At 37.8% G+C, this 19045-nt stretch overlaps 1 protein-coding gene across 7 annotated transcripts in view; it reads right to left on the minus strand.

Annotated features, from left to right (window-relative positions):
• Nucleotides 1-466: 466 nt before the first annotated feature.
• Nucleotides 467-19045, minus strand: part of SREK1 (splicing regulatory glutamic acid and lysine rich protein 1) — a 53213-nt gene continuing 34634 nt past the window's right edge. For 2 of the 7 annotated variants that reach the window (XM_067568965.1, XM_067568967.1), the window contains exons 9-12: nt 17058-17678; nt 9056-9151; nt 8222-8366; nt 469-7117 (exon numbers count right to left, since the gene is read on the minus strand). In XM_067568965.1, coding sequence (XP_067425066.1) covers nt 6965-7117; nt 8222-8366; nt 9056-9151; nt 17058-17678 — 1015 coding nt within the window. In that variant the 3' untranslated portion in view covers nt 469-6964. Of the gene's footprint in view, nt 7118-8221; nt 8367-9055; nt 9152-17057; nt 17679-19045 lie in introns of all 7 variants that reach the window. The other 5 variants (XM_067568966.1, XM_067568968.1, XM_067568971.1 and 2 more) reach the window with 3 other exon arrangements.

Consider the following 19045-nt stretch of genomic DNA (forward strand, 5'->3'; position numbering starts at 1 on the left):
TCTAAGTGACATAGGAAAACAAGTTGGACTTGTGCTTCTAAGTCACTCAGAGCCAGGTTTTCAAAAATAGGCATGAAAAGATGCAGATAAGCACTTACTGGGATTTACAAAGTGCCTGCACAAGTGAGGTGCCTAACTCCCATAGACTCTCAAATACATTTGAAAAATTACATCCACAATGAATTGATGTTATTTATTGTTAGTACTAAATAACTTGGGTGAAATTCTGACCGTATTTAAGAAAATGGGAGTTTTGCCATTGACTTCAATGGATCTGGTTTTCACCTCTTTTGTTTTAAAGGAAGAATATCCTTGGTGGAACTGTTAGAGACAAATAACCTCCCAACCAGCCTCTTGGGATCCTTTAGCACTCTGAGGCCTCCACTAGAGAATATTGGTGTGTTAAACATTCTTTGAGCCCCCACCCTCATCCCAACTCCTGTAATACACTCTCAGATTCTAGCCCAAGTTCAGTTACCAGCCATTCAATTCTCCGGTGTAGATGCAGCCTGAAGGAACAAAGAAGTGCTTCAGAAAGCTGAGCAATGTGCCATGGTGGCTATCCAACGAGCAGATAAATCTTTTCACTAAAACCAGACCGGGTTAGGTGACAGAGTTTCCAAGACACATATAAACCAAAAAACCTTAGAACTTATTTTATTTACAAAAATAGCAACATAATAGGAGTAGCATTTGACATTTCTTTATTTGTACTATTTTGTAATGTTTTATTAGCACACAAATATACATAACCCACACGCAACAATTTTGGATAAATGTTTAAATAAACTAAAAAAGCCTATATCTTTATGATCAGAAATATCTAGTATTATGATAAGGGAAATTATTAACAACAACTTTTATTACAGTGGTTCCAAGTCCCCAATCAGATCAGGGAGCCTGTGGTGCTAGATGCTGTGCAAAATGTAAAGGAGAGGCTCTGCACCATAGGGATCTAGAGAAGAGGGAAAGGATCTGCTGATGATTAATGAAATAAACTGTGCATAACCACCTATCTCCAGTGCTTCACCACCAGGTTGTTTGTTTAAATAATAGTGGGAGTTATGAATCTGTGAAATGGCAATTTTTCAGCAATTCATGAAATGCTCAGCATGGACACAGAATTAGCACAAATCTAGATCTCTGCAGCAGGTAAGCTTTTAGGTACTTAGTCCTGCCTCAGCATGGGGCTGGAATCGATGACCTCTAGTCCAGCCCCACGTCCCTTCTAACTCCACATTTTCTATATCATTCTATGATACTACAGCAAACAATTGACAGAAAGGCCTAAATAAATAAATTAGATAGATGGTTTGTTTGTGGATTTCAAATAGGGTTGAAATATAAATGTATAGAAAAACAAAACAATTATCAAGAAATTAATGTTGTCAGTATGATGAATCAAGAATCAAAAGCAGAGCAATTTTTTCTTCCATTCCTAGAGGGAAAAAATTCAGGTATAGAAGTACTTTTAAAAACATTTGACATTCAATTGGCAAAAGAAATAGGGCAAAACTGAAATAATAAGAAAATATGGCCAAACCAGAAACCAAGGAAAGTGATAAAACTGTGTTTCAAATCAACACAGCTCTGATTAAACGAAAATTGCCTGGGTCACAGAATTGATGTCACCTTACCTTAACTCAGCAGTTCAAGGCCAAATTCATTAATCACTGACTGAAAATCCAGTGACTTGTGAGTTATGAATTATTGTCTGGGAGAATTTTCCATATCCTAAAAGCCACTCTCAATTGGCACCCTTGAGTTGGCAATCTCAGAAGTGACTCTAACAGCTGAATGGATGGTGAGACTAAGCTACCTTCTTACTGTTGCTAACGGCAGTCCTTTCAGGTCAGGTGAGAGGCACATCAACCACGCAGTGTGAGGAAGATTGTACTACTGGTGCCAGGATGGTACTTATTTTGTGATCAAAAGACTTCAGTGTCCACCTCTGTCAAAAGGTGGCACTAAACTGACTCTTTAAAACAACATACAATCAAAACAGGCCAAGTGTTATCAGAAATAATTGTAGGATAAAGATTTCTAAAGCAGAAAACAAGCAAGCAGCTAAAGTCCATTTTTACTAGGCAGTTTAATCCTGCAGTAGGCCCAATAGTCACAAAATAGTCAAACTTTATTAGGACAAAGCTCTTTTTCACCTTCTTAGACTGTAGAATTCATCATTTCAAAACAGTCTGTGAGAAATACAATTGATAACGTGTTTTATACTGAATGTAAAAAATGCACTGGGGGAAAGGTAGCCTACACATCTTAAAACCAGTTTATTCAATTGTTGAATATGGAATGGAGTGAAGAAAAAACCATACACTGATGTGCTCAGATTCTGTGGGGATGGTGGCCATGTAAGTATGATAGATGCCTAGGGCAGCATGACCTATGCAGAAAACCTGACAAGTCTCCTTTTTGTTGGATTTGAAATAGGACATAAATACTGTATACAAAAGAATTCTGACTGAGGGGATGCCTATCTTACACAAAATTACATTTAAATAATGCTTTACTTTTAATTTTCAATATACAATAAACACTAGATGGAAGCTGACAGCTTTTTTCTTGATTACATATTAAGCAAATAATTCCCATCTGAAGGTAAATTGCCTGTAAGATTTATGTCTGGTCTACACTAGATATTAGGTCAGAATAACTAAATTGCTCAGAGACGTGAAAAAACCACACCACTGAACGACATAGCTAAGCCAACCTAAGTCCCCATCTCACAGTGCCAGTTTGACAGAATTCTTCCGTTGATCTAGATACGGTCTCTTGGGGAAGTGGATTACCTACGCTGAGGGGAGAATCCCTCCCGTCAGCGTAAGTAGTTTCTACATTTACATGATACAGCAGCGCAGCTTCAGTGGCTCACCTGTGCCGCTAAAGAATTAAGTGTAGACAAGCCCTTAATGTAAAACAAACAAACATGTCTATGAATTTCAACTATCCATTCCCCATATTTTGAGGAGGAAAACTGCATCTTTCTCAAATAAGCATCTGCTGATTTTAATAGGAGTTTTACCAGAGTCAAGATTGCAGGATCAGATCCACTGGGTCCAATTAATCACTGTTACTTTTGTGTCACTCCCATTTTAACTTGGTTGAAAATGCAATGAAATCAATAGCTGCACTGATGTAAAACTAGAGGATCAGGTCCATCATATACCCAGACTTGTAGTAGTTAAGATACTTAAAAATGGTTCCTAATTTATACTGTTGAAACCCAATTTTCAGGCTAACCTCTACAACAGACAATTATGATTTTATCAACTTTTGTAAAAAAAGACTAGCAAAATAAAAATGAGTTATCTATAATCCTATTTCATTATAACCTGAACAAAAACAAAAAAAGCAGATATTTCAGTTCTAACATCTAAGTAGAAGATATGTTTTTGCCTTTTGGAGGAGAAGTTACCGGCTTTTAATTATTATTTAAATGAATGGAAAAAATGAATGCATTCTGGAGAGAACATATATGTGAGCAATTTTTTTTTCAACCAACCATTTGACCTTTGTTTATTGTTTTCTTAGACAAAAAGTACTGAAATTCAAATCTTTCAGTCCCACAAGAGATCAACACCACATGAATTTTTGCATAAGGGATGAAATTTTGAATTTAGGAGTTCTACCCTGAAAAATGACATGGAAATATAAGATCTAGGATCTTCTTTCCCCTTCCTTAATACTCTCATCATCCATAAAAGTTTATAGACAAAATTATATACTTCATAACATCTGTGTATCCTGTTTACCTAAATTGATTTACACAGAGGTAAATGCCAAGCCCTGTAATTAGAACTCTGAAAACAATCTTGAAATGGAATCCAGCTCACTTTTTCTTAGCTGCATCACCCCATAAGAATAAATTGTAAAAATAATTTTACTCACTACTGTTAGCTGATAACTCTGAATAAACATTCAGATTTGTTGGGTAAAAAGATGCCATTTTTACAGTCTCTTTTCAGAGTAGGAAAAGCCCTTTAAAAAACTGATTCACCAACACTTGCAGCTACAGTTCATGTTGATTCAGATGAAACTATTTAAAATATTAATCTATTCCTTATTAAATATGTTGTTCTTGAAAACATTTACTTCACACAGTTTTAGCTAGTTTACAGACTGATAATAAAATGGCAATGTGACATGGCAGCTCAGCATGCAACCTTGCTATAAAGAAGACGCTGGTCCTTTAGTGGAGACTGCATGTTGAATAGTTGATGTACATGATCCTTGGGGAGCAGGGCATGTACCGCATTACTAAGCAGCAGCCTTATAAATACTGCAGAGGCACTGTTCTTGGATGAGTCTAGTTCCCTGGTGGTGAGCTTTTGGGGAGAAGGGAAAATGGAGTAATAAAATATAAAAATTCTTTTAAAGAAAAACTGAAAATAGAAATGAAAAATATTTACAAAGCAAACAGAAAAAAAATGGGGTTTGTAAGAAAACAACATTCTATTTTTTTCTGAGAAAGAGAGAGAGAAAAAGCTATTATGCTTCTAGGAAAAATCCTGCAGTACAAGAGAATATGCGGAACTATGGAAGAACATGTGCTCTGCTACTCTGCTGCTGCAAATTTTCAACTTTTCAAACCATTGTTCCTAGACAACCATAGCTAATCTTTTATGAATTTCTCTATCATATTATAGAGCTGTGCAATTTCAGAATGCTAAAAAGAAAAACAACCAATAGAAATAAAAATAAATGTTAACATCTGAAGTATGAAGCGCCGTGTGGAGACCACTTGACTTTTCTTATAAAAGCTAATTTTCTTAATGCTATATATATTTTATTGGCATGCACTTTCCAAATCAAAGCAACCCCCTGAGAAAAAGATGAGTAATCAACTAAGACTGTTCTTTTCAAATGTATATATAAGCAAAAACTTCCCTCTAAAATACTTAACTTTATTAGTGAAATGGTACCAAAGATAACAAGTATACAAACAATCTTTGCTCTATGCTACTTACACATAAATAAGACAGCTGTTGTTGCAAGACACGATCCTTCACAGTCTTTCTATAAGTATACAGATTTATCATTCTTTTATTGGAATAAGCTGTTCACCAGCCAACTGCATGTGGCTTAAACATCACAAAAATGACCGTCAATACTTTACATAGTAAAGCATTTTCTATAGTTTTAATGGTACACAGTGGCAAGAAACTTCAAATCCTAACAAAAATAAAGAGAGAGTAAGCAGCTGCACAATCAAACTGGGTTTCACTACCTTAGAAAGCGGGCAACTTTTCATTCCCCATAAAACACTTAGGCTTCTGTAAGTATTAACTGCATAAAGGAAAATCAAATGGAAAGCAACTAACTAATATGCTACTCAGCTTTTTAAACTGATAGAAATAACTCTTCCCATGAGATAAGGCAATTAAGTCATTTGATTGTATTAAGTTGTATTAAAAATAAGTCTACTTGATTTTAGTATTAAATAAGTTTTAAAGGTATGACTTTTAAGAAATTTTACAATGATGAGATTACTTCAGAGAGCACAAGTCACATTTTTACTCGACAAAATATTTGCAGTGTATCATTCTCTCAAGTCATACGCTTTCTCCACAAAGAATGGATCCAAGAATGACATAGAATCTCTATCATATAACTCCAATGTACATTCAACCACTATTCTTTTCAAACAAACTTTGCATACAATTCCTTTCATGTCACACAACCAATTAGAGAAGATAATTGAGAGGTAATGATTAAGGCCATCCAATGTACAGAAAAAGTTTAAAGGGCTCCCTTTGATTTAAGTGAAATTAGAGATTGCTCTGTATTCAGCTACCATACTACACAGTATGGTGGTCCCCAAACTGCAGTTTTGCATTCATTTATAAATCTCTTCTTAAAAATGGAGCTTCAATCTTGTATCAAGTGAACCAAGCACAGCTTTTCTGACTAACCACTCACATTCTCATCTACTGGTGTGGTATTGGTAGAATAGCCATCGAGATTATGCAAGATATAATTAAAAATTAATAGGACATATAAAGTTCCAGAAAATAGTATACCACATTTTAAGAAGGCACTAAAGCTTCAGCTTGTGCTCCCATATCCTATTTTAAAAACAGAAGTATTGATTTTCATAATGGCACCTGTATCATTTGCAGCTGAACAGACACACTGCAATATGGTGTGAACCAAAACCAGAAGTTCCGATACTACTAGACAGATGTGCTCACTTTTGGGGGCAGGAGAGGGGGAAGAAACCCAGTAAGCTAAACTATTATCTACAATATGGTGGTTGTTCCTACTACTCATAGAACAGTAGCATGCATGTTCAACTACTATTAAAAAAAATATTCATTTTAGGGATACCAATAAGAAAATGACTTTAAATAAGAAAAATGAATCTCAAGCAGCGAGCAAATGAAAACTTATAGTCACTGGGCATTTAACACAATAACGGTAAAATTGTGTATTAAAATAAAAACCCCTTTTTCCATAGCTGTCATTTACAACAAGGGAAAGTGTGTACATTTTTGCACCATTTCCAAGCACATAATCAAAACAGTACACACTTAAGTTTAAAAAAAAACAAACAAACCAAGGAAAAACAATACAAAATTCATTAACTAGCAATATTTTAACAACTTCCAATGCATACCTTCAGCTTATACAGGTTTACGTCTTTCAATTTCCACGTATTTGAAACAGTTCTTGGCAAAAGTTAACATACAAATAAGTACAGCCATCATGGAAATGCATGGATTCTCACAGATGAATAGTTCTGATGGCATCTGCCTTTATCATGGTATGTATTACTGGTCCGTGGTCTTTCTTGCTTTTCAGCAAGAAGACAACAAAGCTATCACAAGAATTGGAAGAGCTACTAGTACATATCAACCTGTTCAGTAGATTGCTTTGATGTTTTCTTCCTCCTTCAGGGAAATAAAAAGCTTTGGATTCACTCCACAGTTGAGTCAGAGGTCCATTAATTACTTTATACCTCTTCCATTTTAACGGAGAGGTTTTCTTCATTTGGTTGACAGTTCCCATTTTGTTGTAGTTTGACTTCATCTGTCCTTTGTGTATCTTTGTTGTCTACTGCCTTGTTAATTTCAGAATTTGGATCTTCTTTAGTGTGATCTTTGTCCTACCAAAAATGTTAAAAAGTTACATTTTTGCAACAACAATATTCTTTATAAGGCCAAGATTTTCAAAAGTGACTGGAGACTTTGCGTGTTTCCATTTCTGGATCCCCAACCTGAGACAGCTTAAACCCGAGACAGCTTTAAGAGGAGGTAGGTGCTCAACCGCCTCTGAAAATCTGGCCCCTTTAAGGGCATCTGAAGTTGGGCACCCAGAAATTGAGGCACCCAAAAAACACCAGTCACTTCTGGAAAACTTGGCTTTAAAGAATAATATTTTGGTGTATACATTTATTCAAAAGCAAAATAAAACAGAACAAGAATACTAGGGAGATATCACACGCAACTTCATAGTTAAGACTTTGCTAAGTTTTCCACTTAAAGCAGGACTAATTTCTCTATTTCTAGTTCTAATGGTTAAATATTTTACCACAATTTCTGTTCATTCACTACATGTGCATGGTAATTCTTGGGGAAAAAAATTATTTAAGTTTGTGGAAGAAAATTAAAAATCAGTCCGTTTTTAAATGTGATGCTGGCAGTCTCGCTTTTTTACTTCTATAGTTAAATAGCCACAATTACAGCTCACTCAAGGACAGGCTACTTTTGAAACGTCAAAATTAAACAGATTACAAGGCAACCTTGGTATAAACACTTTATTTTTGCTAAAAATAGCCATATACCTCTGTTCCCAACACAGCTACTGAGCCTGCTTCTCCAGTTTTGCTCCTTGTAGAGGTCTCTAGCCAGCCTTTCACCCCAGAGAACCAGGGAGGGAGGCAGCACTGTGAAAGGGAAGTACAATGTGCCCCCTGGTTCCTCAAATTGGCAGCCAGCCCACTCCTCACCCTATGTTTCCACCCCACTCATTTCTCCCTTACCTACCCACTCAAGCTGCTGAAGACCTGGGAAGATTCAATCAGGGAGACCTAGTCTAACGGATATGTTGAAGTCACTTTTTTATTGGCGCATATACTGTCTCTTGCTGGCAGGAACTATACCAAGTTCCAAAATGGCAAAGAATGAAGACAGAAAGGACAGATTTTGTCAAGAATCAAACTCTACTGCATGGTCACTTTCCTGCTCATCACTTGTTCAGAAGTGCATACCTTCCGTGTAGTGGTGGTTTTGTCAGACTTCTCCTTCCCATCTTTTTCTTTGCTACTCTTTTTCTTGGACGTGGATCGCTCTCTCTCTTTTCTTTCATTATTTGAATCCCTTTCTTTCTCTCTCTTTTTGTCCTTCTTATTTCTGCTTAAGAAAGTTTTTAGACATTCAGTAACTGAGTAAACCAACTGAATTCTAAAAAGTTATCGACAGAAAGCTGTAATTCTTAAAACCTCTAATTTTCAGTACTGAACTGTAACTAATGTGTTTCAACTTGTGGCTCCTACGTAAGAGACCATTTAATTCAGCAACTTCTTATTTTTAAAAGTATATCTTCTGAATCAGCCAGGTAGAGTATTTCTAAAAGACTGTGAAGATGTAGAGGTGGTGGAATTTATTGAAAGGAAATATCTTTTCATGTCAAATAATAGTGATAAGAAGTATTTCTAATTGAATACATATATGACTTATCAAAAGATGCTAAAAAAATAAGCCAGTCTACATGTACCTTACCAACAAACATGCAAAAATTATTAAGTACTGAATTATATACCTACATCCATTTTTAAAAAGGTATTTTATTTTACACTCCCAAGTCTCTCATATTGATCTGGAAATAACTTCTCACACATTTAAGGTTTTTTCCATCATTTTCTCTTTTGTTTAATAGCTACTAGAACTTGGAAAAATAAATTCACAATCTTTTTGTTATGAACAACTGACTGAAGTAATTCACTGATTTGCAGGTAAGTAACTGCAGTTTGATTCCCTTAATCTCCGATTAGATCTAGAATTACTATCAAAATATTAAAACTGCACATATAAATCCCACACACCTCCTTGGTGAGGGAGACCGAGAGGACTTTCTCTTTGATGTTTTGGATGTTTTTGGGGACTTGGAAGGACTTCTACTCCTCCTCTTACGCCTTTCTCTGTAAGACCAAGAGGTTTAAAATTAGGCAATGAAGATAAATGATAAATTAAACAATGGCATAAGAAAACAGATGGTTCCTAACATTATTCTATGGCTTGACAGCTGGGTTGACACTGTATGTCCTGCAACATGTTGGCCAATACTAATTGTATGCCTCACTGACTGTATATGAATAATACAAGTTAAGAAATTTTAGGCTTTGTGTATGTGAGAGTTTTGTGGGAGGAGGCATGGCAGAAGGAAGTAGCAGAGGGAGATTATGCTTCTTCAGATTTCTTTTATAACATGTTCTGTAACAAGGGAATAAATTTACCTTCTTACCTCAAATACCCTACTTATACTGAATGATAATGGGAACCTGCTAGAGTTGAATTTATTATTATTGTCATTATAATAAAGCCCAGGATGAGGTCCTCATTGTACTAGAAGCTACTGATCTCAGTGGGGCCAGGATTTTATCTATGGTCTCTCCTCTGAGGGGTTTACAATATAAGAAATGTCCCTACATAAACAGAAAAGCTGTTACTATTAAACATGAATCTTTAAATTATCAGTTGACTTGATGAATAATGAAAGATAAACTATTACTAGAACACAGATTTAAGAATTACAAACACACACATTTTAAAGGAGTAATGGAAAAAAGCTTTTTAATAGTCTTGTCTTGAGTTTGGAGATCTAAATTTCCTCTACAGGAGTTGATAACACCACTAACATTAACCTTTCATGGAGCTGCATTCTTTACAGTGATCTGAAGCTCATTTGTAAAAGATGCTGAATCCTCTGGCCCTCAAAGAAAGCACTTAGGTATGTGCACAAAGTGTAAGCATGTGAGTAGGGCCACTTCAATAGGACTAATGTATTTTAACTTGAATATGAGCTTAAGTGCTTTGTGGGATCAGAGCCAGAGGGCCCAGCTCCTTGCAGCATCGGTCCCAGAAGTGTTTGTTGTAAATCATGACAGGGAAAATGTTAACATGGATTAAAACATTTCTATTATTTTTACTGCTCTAAGGATGACATACTATCCTGAACAAACAATGATGTGTAAAAAAAGATAGGACAAAAAGTTGTATGGTAAAGTTAAAACCTGACAAAATCCAACAAAAACAAGAAATTCAGATGTAAGTCAGATTCTTAACATTTTATTTAAATAGGAGTTTGGTAGAGGTTTTTTTTTTTTTTTTGCTAGTTACTGAGGTTGCTATTCTAGGATCAGATCCTGTATATTGCTGAGTATTCATAACTCCCACTGACTGCAGGTACAATGAACTAGGCATTAAAATAAAGCAAGAATAAATTAACTAGATCTAAAAATAATTTTATATTAAATTAGAATATAAATTCTATCAAAATGGATGCCCCCTTTCTGTTGGCATTTTTCAGAACAGGAAATTGTGTCATAATTCATTTGAGAAATTTCAGAGGAGCCATCAAACTCGAAGAGAAAAATAGGACAGATCAAAAAGTGAAGATAAAGAGCACAGGTAAGATGTGACATCAAGGCAACTGTAATATATTCCCACAGTGTAATAAATTCTGTATATAAAAAATCCATATTTACATTTCCTTTTAAACCTCTGAATGCAAGAAGCTGGGACTGCATGACAGAAGATTAGGGCAATTATCAAGTGATTATTCTGTTCATTCCCTCTAAAACATATGACACCAGTCCCTGTCTGAAGACAAGATACTGGGCTAGATGGACCATTGATCTGACCCAGCGTGGCCATTCTTATGTTTTTAATAACAATTAATATAATACTACATCTTGTATGTTCAAGAATGAGAGTATTTATAAAATGTTAACAGTGATAATCAAACAGGCAAAGAATATTGGCCCATTATTTTTAATTTTAGCTTCCCAAAGCTTCAACGCCAAAATAAAATCAAATTTAGTTTATCAGGTAGGTTACTCAGCTGAAATAAGATCACCGACCTTGCATGATTAATCGTCCCTAGTATAGAAAAGTGTCTTTGAAAACCATCTCAGTTTTTCTAGTAAACTTCAGGTCTTCCCATATTGGTTTGGTAATGCAATAGTAAAAAATTTACTCTCAGGTGTCCCAATGGGATGTAAAATACTTAACGGTTAACTGTTAAGTATTAGTCTTAACAGTAAGACTAATACTTATCGGTTAACCGGCAGCGCAGGGATTAACTGACAGAGTGTGCTCTCCGTCTCCATGGTGATGGCCTTGAGCCACAGTGGAGGTGGCTGCGCTGCTGCCAGAGGAGGCTGAGGCTCGGGTGCAGGCGCTGCGGAACACCAGAGACTAGTCCGAGACTGGGGTCCCCTGCAGAGCCAGGCTGGGGGTGCTACATGGGGGTTGAGGGGAAAGGATGGGGTGTGGTGGTGGGATGGGGGTGAGGGAACGGGACACGGGACAATGGACACAACAAAAATATATCGGTTAAACAGTTAACTAATATCATTTTAATAGTTTAAACAGTTACCTTTTGTAACTGATATTTACATCTCTAGTGTCCCCATCTTCTCAGCTAATCCAGAATCTTTGGCTTCAGAGCAATGTAGTTAAGAGTCCCAGAAGTTTTAGTAGTTTGATGCCAAACAACTTATTACATACATTTCCTTAACTTTCAGGGATGATTCATACAGCAGTGGTTATATAGGTTCATAGATCTTAAGGGCCAGAAGGGATCTTTTCGATGATCTAATCTGACCTGCAGCTATACAGGACATGTAATTTCACCAAGTGATCCCTGCAACAAGGCCATAACTTCTGACTGAGCTACAGAAGATCTTTTAGAAAGACCTCCAGTCTGGATTTTAAGACTTTAAGTGACAGAGAATCCACCACATACTTCATAGTCTTTAAAGTCAGAGGGGACCACTGTGATCATTTAGTCTGACCTCCTGCACATTGCTGGCCACAGAAGCTTACTTACCCACTCCTGTTACAGATCCCTAACCTCTAGGTAAATTATTCCTATTGTTAATTATTTTGTCTATTAAAAATATGTACCTCATTTCTAGTCTGAATTTGTCTAGCTTCAGCTTCCAGCCATTGAATCTTGTTATGATAGTCCTCTACTATCAGAAGCCTTCTCCCTATATATGTACTTACAGACTGTGGTCAAGACATTTCTTAACCTTCTCTTGGATAAATGAAATAGACTATGCCTCTTTAGCTTCTTGCTGTACTACAGATGACAAATCATTCTTGCAGCTTGTTTCTGAACCCTTTCCAATTTGTCAACATTCTTTTTAAAATGTGGACACCAAAACTGAACTCAGCAATAGTCTCATTAATGCAATGGTCCCCAAACTTTGGGGTTGCGCCCCCACTTTACCCGGTCTGCCTTCCCCCCAGGTGCCGCAATTGGGAACCAGGCCAGGGAGTGGGGCCAAAGCTTCAGTCAGGGCCGTGAGCTGGGCTGGGGCCCAAGCCGTGGCCAGGGTGGGGGCTGGAGCTGCAGCTGCAGGGCCTGGGGCTACGAATGGGGCCAGGGCTCGGAGCTGGGGCCCAAATTGGCCAGGAGTAGGGTGTGGGTGCCGGATGCGGCCAGGAGCTGGGCACAAGACCTGGGGCCGCAGCTGGAAGCTGAGGCTGGGGCTGCAGCTGGGGGGCAGGGCTGAAGCAGAGGTGGGGGCTGCGTGGTGCTTCCTCTCTGCCCCATGGGGGCTGGCAGAGGCTCAGCCACACCCCCCACCCCCCCCGAAGTTCCTCCCCACAGTTTGGGGGCCTCTGCACTAATGCAATTTATAGTAGTAATAACACCTCTTTACCTCATTACTCTAACCCCCTAGTGACCAGTCTGAATAGAGCTCTGTGTCCCCCATGGGAAGAAAATCTAAGGGAAATTGAGTTCAGGAGAGCTGGGAGTTTCTCAAAGAGACAACATTAAAGGCACAATAGAAAACTATCTTGGCACTATTCTTTTGATCTTTCCTTTGTAAGAGGCCAATATGGCTCCATCAGGTTCTCTTTAATGACCTGAAAATCAAAAAAGGAAGCCTACAAAAAGAAGAAGAAACATGGACACATTGCTAAGGATGAGTACAAAAGAAAAGCACAAGCTTGTAGGACAAAATCAGTAAAGCTAAGGCACAAAATATATTACACCCACCAGGGGACATAAGAGGTTCTATAAATACATAAGGAGCAATAGAAAGACAAAGGAAAGTATAGGTCTATTACTTAGCAGGAAAGGAGAGCACATAATGGATGACATCAAGAAGGCTGAGGTGTTAAATGCTTATTTTGCTTTAGTCTTCACTAGAAAGGTCAATCATGATCAGATAGTTAACATTAATTGTGTTAAGAACAAGGGGGAAGGAACCCAAGCCAAAATACATAAAGAACAGATTAAAAAATATTGAGATAAATTAGATGTATTCAAATTGGTAGGGAATGATAAACTTCACCCTAGGGTACCTTAAAGAACTAGCAGTCTCAAAACCATTAGCAACTATTTTTGAGACTCATGGATGTGAAGTCTCAGAAGACTGGGAAATGGCAAACACAATACCTTTCTTTAAAAATAGGAATAAAAAGGACACAGGGAGTTATAGACCAGTTAGCCTATCTTTAATAGCTAGAAAGATACTGGAACAAATCATGAAACAATCTATTTGTAAGCACGTAGGAGATAATATGGTAATAAGGAATAGCCAACATAGATTTATCAAGAACAAATAATGCCAAATTAATCTAATTAATTTCATTCTTTAACAGGATTACTGGCCTAATGAATAATGAGGAAGCTGTATATGTCATATATTTTGATTTTAGTAAGTCTTTTGACATGTTCCTGCATGACATTCTCATAGGCCAACTACAGAACACAGTCTAAATGAAGTTATTATAAAGGTGCATGCATAATTGGTTGAAAGGCTCTACTCAAGAAAGTTATCAATGACTTGCTGTCAAACTGGGAGGATGCATCTGGTGGGGTCTCACAGGGGTCTGTCCTCAATCCAGTACTATTCAATATTTTCATTAAATGACTTGGATAATGGAGTATGCACATAAAATTTGTGGATGACACCAAGTTGGGAGGTGTTGCAAGCACTTTAGAGGACAAGATTAGAATTCAAAATGGTGATTTCAGACCAGTTTTCCAATTTAACAAGATGAAACTCAATAAAGACAAGTACGAAGTACTACACTTAGGAAGGAAAAATCAAGTGCACAAATACAAATAATATTCTGGGTTGTACTGACAGGAGTGTTGTATGTAAGACATGGGAGGTCATTTTCCTGCACTACTCAATATTGATGAGGCCTCTGTTAGACTGATGTATCCAGTTTTGGGCACCACAGTTTTGGGCATCTTTCAAGCAAGATGTGGAAAATTGGAGAGATCCAGAGGTCAGCAACAAATATGATAAAAGGTTTAGAAAACATGATATAGGAAGATTAAAAAAATGGAAATGTTTATTTTGGGGGGGGGGGGGAAAAAAAAAAAAAAAAGAAAGACTGAGGAAGGACCTGATTACAATCATCAAATATGTTAAGGGCTGTTATAAAGAGGACGTTAACTGATTACTTCTTGCCCTATCCTCAGACATGGAGACCAATTGGCTTAATCCCCAGAAAGGGAGATTTAGTTTAGATGTTAGGAAAAACTTTCTAACTATAATACTAGTTAAGCACTGACACAGGCTTCCAAGGGAGGTTGTGGAATCCCCATCATTGGAGGTTTTTAAGAACAGGTTAGACAAACACCTCTCAGGGATAATTGAGGCATATTTAGTTCTGCTGCAGCAAAGGGGGCTGGACAAGATAACTTCTGAAGGTCCCTTCCAGTCCTACATATCTATGATTCTACACTAAGGATTGGTCTACAGTTGAAAATTATATCAGCATAGCTACATCCGTAAGGGGGACCAAAGGAGCTATGCCAACATTACCCCCAGCGTAGACAGAGCTATATGTTGACAGAATAACACTTCTGTTGGTGTAGCTAATGTCATTTGGGAAGGTAGTGTTCCTATGCTGACAGAAAAACTCCATATGTTGGTGTAGGCTATGTCTTCACTACAGAGCTATGCCGACAGAGTATGTCTACACCATGGAAACTAACACTACATTCTCTCTTTCTGAAAAGAGAAAGTGGTAATACCTTTATCCATGTTTTCATTAAACACCACAAAACACAAACAGACCTATAAAAGATAAGATCACCTGGCTGAACATTCAGTTTTGTGTCAGGGATTTATTCTGACCTTTTAAGATATTTGGCTACTAATTCTTTAATTCTCAGGATCTACTGGATTTTTATTTGATCTCATTTCTGACACCCTGAATGCAAAACGGTCTTTAATTCCTGTTTACAAAAGACTCAGCTCCTTACTATATGCTCCCTCGTGGCCAACCTAAATAGTAGCTCTTAACACCACGGTGCAAAGAACCAGAAGGCTAGGTGATAGTCTGAAAGGGATCCTTCACTGAGTGAAGACCACTCTGGATCCAGATGCAGTAGCCTACACCATTATTCCCAGAGTCAAATTTGACAGAAACAAGGGAGGAAGTTGGACGTTCTCATGGAAATGATGATGACTCTCAGGCTCCCTCCAAAATGGCAGTCCACAGAACTTAGAGGCTTGTTTCAAAGAGGAATTTCTGCAAGTTCATAATTGGAGTCGGTTCCCTGCTTATTTGGATAGAGAAGTCTGGGGAAGGCTCTGAGATTTGCCTTACACCAGCAGCATCCTCAGAGCCTTTCAAGTACTGAGATAGAGGAAGATGTGGTTTTTTGGCACAAAGAAATATTTCAATATTGATGGTCTTTCAATGTGTCCAATGTACAGAATTCAGAAGAGTGATATTTCTTCCCCTTTTTGACTCTTCTTAGCCCCTGAACTGCACCGGTCTCTTTCTGCACTTTGGAATTCATATTCAACTTGACCTTCATCAGAAGAGAAGGGCCTGCTTCTGACGTGTATAGAGAGTCCTTCTGAGCCACACTATCAGAAATTACCAAAAATTGGACTATCAATCCCTCTGATCTCTTCAGGAGAAAGTGGCACTATAGAGAACGTCCCAGATAGGCAAGCTTCACTAAAGTATAGGAGACATTGTGTGAGTCTGCCATGTACATATTGGCATTACACAAAAGGACACTACTGAAGCCAGTTACTGTACTGAGAGGTATTAGTCCTCAGTTCCAAAGGAAGATGCCCTTGGCACAATTACGAAAATAAAATAAGGGGTTTAAATTGCACAATGCAAATTCACACTAATTTTACTAACCTACATTATAAGCTAAGTAGAATAAGACAAATCGCAAATATTACAATGCTAAAAACATTTAGAGTGCAGCTGGAGAGAACAATGCAACTACAACCAGAGGCTCTGCTGGCTGGAAGTAACTGAAGAACTATATAACCTGAAGCCCAAACGGTTGGTGGGACAAGGGAGTATGCATGCTACCTCAAGAGGAGGAGTCCAGTGTACAATATAGGCGCGTCCCAAGAGTATGGCTCAGTGCAGGCAACCACCTCAGAAAAAAAGAGCTAACTATTGTGCTGACAGAGAATACTGCACAATTATCTGAAGGACAGAGTTGGAGGCTAAATCTGAAACCAACTTTTGCCAGTCCTGTTCTATATTAATCTCATATGGGACACAAAAGCCCCCAAACTTCCTGTTGATATTTATATCCTAAAGCTAAATGCAGTAAATGTTGCTTTCCCTGAAATAAAACACGTTAATAATTTCTGAATGGAAACAAAAAAGACAGAGGAACAGAGCTTCAAGGTTTCCTCCCCAGAATCAATTTAGAGAGAATAGTGTCACAGAAAATTAAATTCTATCTTATTACTAAATGACACTGCAACACCGATGCATTGTATTAAGGATTTATGCAGGTTACATATTCTCATTATACTGAAACGTTAAGAAATAGAATAGCAAAATTATCAAACAGAATCAAACCTGCTGGTGCTACGAGATCTTCTTAGGGAACTGTAGCTTCTGGGAGGTGTTCTGGATCTCTTCTCTTTTTTCTTTTTATCATCACTCTCTTTGGATCTCTCTTTTTCTCTTTCCCGTTCTTTTTCTTTGTCCCCTTCCTTGTCTTTGTCCTTTTCCTTGTCACCCTCCTTCTTCTCTCTGTCTTTCTCCCTATCCTTCTCCTTAACCTTCTCCCTGTCCCCCTCTTTCTCTGGATCCTTTTCCTTGTCCCTTTCCCCCTCTTTCGCCAAGTCTGTTTCCTTCTTGTCCCGGACTACCTCCTTCTCCTTGTCCCTATCCTTGTCCTTGTTCCTGTCCTTCTCCCTATCCTTGTCCTTCTCCCTGTCCCTATCTTTGACCCTTTCCCGGTCTTTGTTTCTCTCCTTTTCTTTGTCTCTGTCCCTCTCTCGGTCTTTGTCTCTGTCTTTTTCTTTATCTCTGTCCCTATCCTTGTCCCTGTTTCTCTCTTTGTCTCTGTCCCGCTCCCTCTCTTTTTCTTTATCTCTGTCTCTCTCCTTCTCCCTGTCTCGTTCCTTGTCCTTTTCTTTGACCTTTTCTTTTTCCTTGACCTTTTCTTTGTTTTCTTTGTCTTTTTTCTTGTCCCTGTGAAAAGGGAACATTCATTCATCAATTAAATGACCTTAATAAAAGCTGAATTCACTCATTACCCTACTAATAAATGCCCAACAAAACTTAAAACTCTCTCCTTCACAAATAATCACAACTATGCAAAATGTAAGATTTCCCACCCAACTCATTCCTAACAATCTAGCTTACCCCTCTCCTCCCCCCACTACAGCTGAAACAGATGTGTATTAAAAAAAATTGATCTTCAGACTGATGACATGATATCATAGGAACAGACTATGAATAAGAGCAGTATACAGCCTATGGACATTTGCAGGAACCTGATTGCTAAAGCAGACTTTCCTATATTTTGTGGGAAATCAGATTTTTCCCTTGGCTTTTAAATGCATCTTATAACAGGGAATCCATCAATCTAAAATGGACTATAGGATAATCACACCTCCAGGAACCCACAGAAGCAACTCACTGGGTATAAGTTTTACTCCCAAACTGCTCCCGCCCCTCCCCCCCCCACATATATTAGACACATACATATAAACATATGTGTGTGTGTGTGTATATATCTCCTGGAATTGTGCCACAAGCCCAGGAGATAAAATTGTTATTGGATTTTAAACAATGGAAGTTAACACACATATTAACAAAAGGCGTGAAAAATATACAGACTGATGGATTCCCTATTATAAAAAGAAAATTTACAGGCAAGGTCAACATTGTCTTATTCTCATATACAGGTAATTCATCAGTCTGGCTTAGACTATTAGGAGTTGGCAAGCTAGCCAAAACCAAGAAAGGGAGGAAGAAAACAGACGCATATAGATCACGGAAGTATAGCAGACTGTAGAACCTGATGACTAAACGCTCTACCTGAGGAAGTTGGGATATCCACATTGGAATATTTTGTGAGAGAGTGGAGAGATGCCCAGTGTGCTGGTTTGCAAAGTTCCTCGAAACTATTTCCATCAGCATGAAAAGTGGATACAGATTTTGTAGAATGAGCTCTTAAAAGAGATGGAAGGATTTTATCATCTTTTGCCATCTACTACTCATAGCCACCAGCAGATGGTGTCTTTTGCAAGTGAAGATGGTTACTTTTGAAGCTATGAGGCCTTTGCCACAATGACTTTTCCTGAATGAATCTCTTCTGTCCAATTAATATTTAATGGGACTGACAGACATTTAGGTGATGTCATTTAATTTCCCTAGTATGAGAAGAATTGGGATACAACCAAGATAGAAAGAAAAGAAAATGAGGAAGCATCCACTAGTTACAAAGGCTGGTCTTCTAGTTCAACCAAAAAAATTCAGCTTCCAGATGGCCACAGAAGCTTTAATTGGAGAATGAAATTTTGCTACTGCCTTGGTGAACCTGCAAATACGAA

The sequence above is a fragment of the Emydura macquarii genome, unplaced genomic scaffold, assembly GCF_026122565.2.
Source record: "Emydura macquarii macquarii isolate MOO-44397 ecotype Brisbane River unplaced genomic scaffold, CSIRO-AGI_Emac_v2 contig_2897, whole genome shotgun sequence".
Taxonomy (NCBI): domain Eukaryota; kingdom Metazoa; phylum Chordata; order Testudines; family Chelidae; genus Emydura; species Emydura macquarii.